Here is a 6,000-nt window from a genome sequence, read left to right on the forward strand (position 1 = left end):
TGCTAAGACTTTCAGAACAGGTGTCTCGGCTCTTCATTGAGAGGCTGTGAGCACCGTCCTGTCTAAATGCAGAGGCAGCCACAGACAAAAATGGGGAAAGAGAAAAGGAGCCCGACAGCTGGGAGCTGGCCTGGCTCTCACAGGTGGGCCTTGGTGCTCTCCTGTTGAACATAAACAACTCCACAAGACATCAACAGCAGACAAGGTGCTCTGTGGCCATGCCAAATTAAGACCAAACGAGACGATTCCAAGATCACATCTGCACCCAGGCAAAACATGAACGAAACATTGTCCAATTCACAAAAGTGACTAAACGTCCTCCCTCCTGACTGGTAGGAGTGACTGTTCCTTTTTTATCAATGACAGCTTTAGCCTCCATCTAGTCTGCCCTCTTTCTACATAAGATTCACTAAGATACCAATCAAAGGATAACCCCCCAGTTCCTGACAGCATGCAATCCAAAGCAAATCCCTGCTTCCTTAACTCTTCCCCCAAATCACCTAACACAAGCCCAACTCCTACACCAGTCCCCTCTTACACTGTCTTACTGAGACACCCATGGTCCCCCATGGTGTGTGTGCTCCGATGCTGCAACCATCAATAAACCCAACTTGTTCAACTACAGGGGTGCCCTGAGGGGTCTTTGGCTGGAGGGCGTTGACAAAGGCAATCACAAATTGCCCTCCCAAGCATGACAAGTCCTTCATGGCTCTTTCCAACACTGAGCTATCCCTACCCTATTCTACCCTTACCACCAAAAACGACAGGCAGTCTGATGATTCTCCAAAGACACTGCAGGTCAGAGGCCCATCCACCTGGATGTCCCTGGATTTTCCTCAAGAGTTTAGGGCAAGATGGAGGCAGCTCATTTTTATTAGCATCTAGGACAGTGCCTGGCACATAGTAAATGTTCAATAAAGTATGCTGAGAAAAGGAATGAATCCGAATCACTCAAACAACTAGGTTTCTCCAAACCCTTGAAGATCTAGGCTGCCTCAAGTACTTGCATGAGAAAATAAGAATTTCTAAAGAATAAGCAATGATGCTTGTCCTTCCAAGCATTTTGATAGCATTTAGTGGTGCCCTGGAGACTCCATCCCTCCAGATCCATCCTCCTTCCTGCTCTGTATCCCAGATTATGACCTCTATGAAATGCATTAGCCTGGTTCCCTGGACCTCTGGTTTCTGGTCATGTTCAGCCATTGAGAGTCACCAGAAGAGGGCAACTGAGCTCCTTCACTCCCTCCTGGTGGGGACACAGTAGACTGCCTGCATCTCTCTACCATCAGGCAGCCCTCTCCTAAAGCCCTTTCTGGGTCCCAGTACCAACTTCCATCCCTTGCCCCTTCAGACTGGGGGGGATCCCCACTGATGCTTGTCCTAGAATGTTTCATCATCCAAACCCTACCTATACCTCTATAAATAACCTCTTCATTAAACTTTCTTCAGCTATCCTGTTTGTACCCTCTTTTCTGCTGAGATGAATCTAATTGATACAGGTGACTTCAGCAGACCCCCATCCATACCAGCTTGATCTTGCTGAATGGTTGCAGTGGCTCAGTGAGGGCCTGCGGATGCAGGTGTACTCCACGGCTGCTTGTATGTGGGTGCAGGGCAATCAGACCTCACTAATCTCAGGGATGGAGAAGATGCTGTGAGCCCCAAACCAGCAGGCTCCATCACTGGCTTGGAGGACCCAATAATCATGGAGCAAAGAGAGAGGAACAAGAATGGAGACTTTTCTTCAGAACCTAGGATTGCAGCAGCTATGTTTTCCAAACCCCAAATCAGGGCAATGGCCTGGGGTGGTAGAAGGGTATTTGTGGGGACAATGGAAGAAAATGCTTAAAACAGAGCCTCTACTGGGAAACCTGGGGCATCTGGCTGCTTCCTCACCTGTGGCGGCAAGTAGATGCTGTGGGCTGCTGGAAATCTCTTTCTTCACGTTGCGCAGGGTGACTATGTACTTGGTTCCAGGCAGCAAGCCAAGGATCTCATAGCTGTGCTGATCCTTGGGCACTTGGATCTGCTTGATAGAGAGCTCCTTCCCCAGGGGGTAGTAGCTAAGGAGGTAGTGGTCCACCTGGCTGGAGGGCTCCCAGCTCACCAGCAAGGAATCCTCTGTGCTTTTGAGCAGCTTCAGACCCTGGGGGGCAACCACTGCACACAGAACAGGAACAAGCATGCAGATGGTGAGGAAAGAAGGGTGGGAATCCATAGCCAATATGTATTCATTGAGCATCTACTTTATACTTAACACTATGACGGTGGATGTGGAGGATACAGAGCCTGTGTAAGGCACCATTGTGGACCCCCAAAAGTTATTCTGGTTAGGAGTTAATATTGACCCCCTATGTTGCCAGAGCTGCTCCAAGTCTTTGTTCAAAATCCTCCAACCTCCACCTTTAGCAGGAGTTAACATAAATCTTTAAATTAAACGGTCCAGGGATGAGAAAGGAAGCTACAAACAAACAAACAAAAAAGATGGAACCAGCTGGGACCAAGATGGTGAATCTGACCCCTGACAGACCCTGAGTTTCACTCTATGCGTATTTTAGTACATTAGCATATTAAATGACACACCTACCAGCAGCCATGACTGGGACTTTAAGGATCAAAAAAAGGATGCAAAGAGACTGGCTCCCCACTCCCTCGATAAAGCACTGCTCCTTCTCGGGTAGACTAAAGCATATGCCTCCCCACCATCAGCCTCACTCCTACGCCCTTTGTCTTTACTCATTAGGATTAAATCTCTCTTGCCAGGTGTGCGAGAAGTTGATCTGTGAACTTAGTTCCCACTTCTCCATTCTTTGGCCACTGAACACAGCTTGTGCTTTGTGGATTTCAGCTCAAGTTTTGTTACTGGCTGCTAGAACCAGAGCCCTCCCCTAACCAAGCAGAGAGCCTCAGCAGGGCTAGGGCCCGAGCAGGGGCCATAAGACTTCATTCAGTAACACCTGGGGCTATAAGACTTCATTCAGTAACACCTAACACAGGCACACACCATCAGGTAAGACTATGGTCCTCAAACCAGCAGTATCAGCATGGAACTTGTTAGAAATACAAGTTCTCGGGCCGTCCCTCAGACCTGCTGAACCAGAACCTCCGGGAGGGGCCCAGGAATCTGTGTTTTAACAGGCCCTCCAGGGGATTCTGATGTAGGCGACAGGTGGGGGGTGCCCTTCTTAGGACAAAATGTAATTGATGGTTAAACGGTGCCGTGGGGACCGCCGGGGCAAGTTAAGAAGAGAGGGGGGCCAAGGCGCATCTTTGCTCTCACCCTGGGCGCAGTCGAGGCCGGTGAAGCCCTCCTCGCAGTAGCACTCGCCCGCGTCGCAGAAGCCTTGGCCGCTGCAGTCGCCGGGGCAGCGCCGCTCGCTGCAGTCCTCAGACATGAAGTCCTCGTGGCACTGGCAGACGCCGCGCACGCACACGCCGTGCCCGCTGCAGTTCTCCGCGCAGGCGGGGTAGGCGCAGTCGGCCCCCACGTAGGGCTGCTCGCACAGGCAGCGGCCGTCTACGCAGCGCCCGTGGCTGCTGCACGCGCCGGGGCAGGCAGGCCGCTCGCAGTCGGCGCCCTCCCAGCCCTGCTCGCAGTGGCAGCTGCAGGTGTCCGGGGAGAAGGTCCCGTGGCCGCTGCAGGGGCGGCTCAGACCTGCCCGAGAGAGGAAAACAGTCAGCTGGGACTTGAGGGCTTGTGAGCGGGGAATCTCCTTCCCTGGGGACCCTAAGAGCAGGCTGGTGATTTCAGGGCCCTGCACGGTTCTTTCTGTGGAGGAGGGTAGGGCCTATGGGGAAGACAAGGAGTCTGCCCTTTCCAACCTGAGCCAGAGGAGGACCTGCGCAATCTATTGATATATTTTATGCCTGCATAGCCACAGGGACCACATTTGCCTTTCCCTTTTCATCCCGAGCGCTCTTTTGACTTCTCTTGGTTCTCTCCCCTATGAATGGTGCTAATTGTTTAGTACCTTTCTATGAAGGCGCCTTAAATGCTCTAACCTGGATGTCAGCGGGCCAACTTACACTAAGGGACAGGGCTCCTGGGCCAGGCAGGAGAGCTCCAGGCTGGGTGGGAGCTTGCCTTGGTTGCAGGGGGCTGGACCTAGCAAGACTGGGTCCTTGGGAAATGATCCCAAATTGAAGCCTAGAAAAGTGGACCTGCAGAAGCTATAAAATAGCCCAGTCTCATTATGGGGGTGGCAGACGGGAGAAGGATTAACCAGGCTCCCCTCTCTAACCCCAGACAGCAAGAGGCAGTTGGAGGGCGGGCCAGTCAGCCCTGTCTCTTCACCAGCCCCAGCTCCTGTCTCAGAACACCCTCCTTCCTTCCTAAAAACTTTTGACATCGAGGTCTCTCAGGGGCAGTTCCGTGCTGTTTTATTCATGACAGCATCCTCCGTGCCTAGTTCTGTGTCTGGCTTATAAGAGGCGCTCTTAACGGTAGCAATTTCTCCAGACATTAAAATACATGCCAAAGTATCACTGGTTAGTATCATTTGGATCAGCCTGGCAGTTTATGCTGAAAAAAAAATGTGGTGATGAGGGGACTCACTATTTGTAAAATCAAATTGTAGTACTAGGGGCTTCCCGGTGGCGCAGTGGTTGAGAGTCCGCCTGCCGATGTAGCGGACACGGGTTCGTGCCCCGGTCTGGGAAGATCCCACATGCCGTGGAGCAGCTGGGCCCGTGAGCCATGGCCGCTGAGCCTGCGCGTCCGGAGCCTGTGCTCCACAAGGGGAGAGGCCACAACAGTGAGAGGCCCACGTACCGCAAAAAAAAAAAAAAAAAAAAAGTAGTACTTTATTACTGATAAAAGAGTTCACAATTTTCTGGCTAATGGCTGGGAATCTTCTGTACATCATCCGTAGTTCTCAGAACTAGACTAGCTGATAGAATTCTCCTCAATGGACAGTTGAGGAAACCTAAGGAATTTTCCCAAAGTCACACAGCTAAAGAATGGCAGAACTGGGATTTGTACCCAATCCTGTCTAGCTCCAAGGCCATTGAGCTTTCCTCTCTAACCCGTTGCTTTCCCTTACAATAGAGACTGGATCCCCAGGTAAAACTGCACCCAAAAGCGTTCTCATCCAGAAGCACTGACCCAAGAGTCCAGACTCACTTTAAGAGTTGCTGGTCCCTCCCTGCTCAGGCTTGAAGATAACCCCTGGAAGCTAAGCGCCAATGGTGGCACCCCCTAGAGAAAACCCAGAGTGAGAGTCGGGGTGCTCATGAGGCTGGCGGAACACATGAAGGTGCTCATTCAGTGTTTGTTGAATGGATACCAGATGGTGAGCTCACCAGCAGCTTCCGGGCAGCAGCGCTGGGCACTACACCGCTCCTTCACCTCTGCCATCTCTTCCTCCAGCTTCTTCACCCGAGCCAGGAGGTCCTGGATGCTGCCTGCTAACTCGCAGTCCTTCTGGGGCGTCTGCAGGCGGATGTTGTGCCTGAAGATGATGTTCTGTTCCTCAACCTCCCCTGGGGCCAGGAGTGAGGCTCCATCATCACGGAGGGGCTGAGGGTCAGCCTCCACCTGGACCAGGGCGGACTTGGGCACATCAATCTTGTAGGTGTGGCTGACAGTGACCTGTTGCTCCTTCTCGCTGCAGACAGAAGACTCGAGAGTGGCCGGGGCTGAGGCCACCAAGAGCACAGAGCCAAACAGGAGCCCCAGGGGGAAGCAGAACATCCCCTGGAGACCCATCCTTGGAGTGACGGGGAGCAGATGCTCCAGGAGGCCTGCATCCAGAAAAACATGCAAAAGCAAGCCATGGAGATTAGCTGATGGAAACTGGCCTTTGTAACGGATTCTAAGAGTCCACAGGAAGCTGAGAAACCAGAAGAGAGATTTCCTCCTGTATGGAGGACCTGAACTAGATTAGTTTTTGTTCCTTCTTCACACATCGCGCATTCTTGCCTCCTGTCTTTGCTGACACTGTTCCTACTCCCTCGAGGCCCTCCTCTTTATTTCTAATCCAGTATTTCACCTGCACTTCA

The 6,000-nt window shown here is 52.0% G+C and overlaps 1 protein-coding gene across 1 annotated transcript in view; it reads right to left on the reverse strand.

The window, feature by feature from the left end:
• Positions 1-5,707, reverse strand: part of TNN (tenascin N) — a gene marked incomplete at both ends in the record, with an annotated part of 53,706 nt that extends 47,999 nt beyond the window's left edge. Inside the window, 3 exons of the mRNA XM_082614609.1 lie at positions 1,897-2,160; positions 3,281-3,655; positions 5,302-5,707. Of these exons, the coding sequence (XP_082470735.1) occupies positions 1,897-2,160; positions 3,281-3,655; positions 5,302-5,707 (1,045 nt within the window). The remainder of the gene's footprint in view (positions 1-1,896; positions 2,161-3,280; positions 3,656-5,301) is intronic.
• Positions 5,708-6,000: the final 293 nt, after the last annotated feature.

Source organism: Mesoplodon mirus (assembly GCF_964341445.2).
Source record: "Mesoplodon mirus genome assembly, chromosome: 3".
Classification (NCBI taxonomy): Eukaryota; Metazoa; Chordata; class Mammalia; order Artiodactyla; family Ziphiidae; genus Mesoplodon; species Mesoplodon mirus.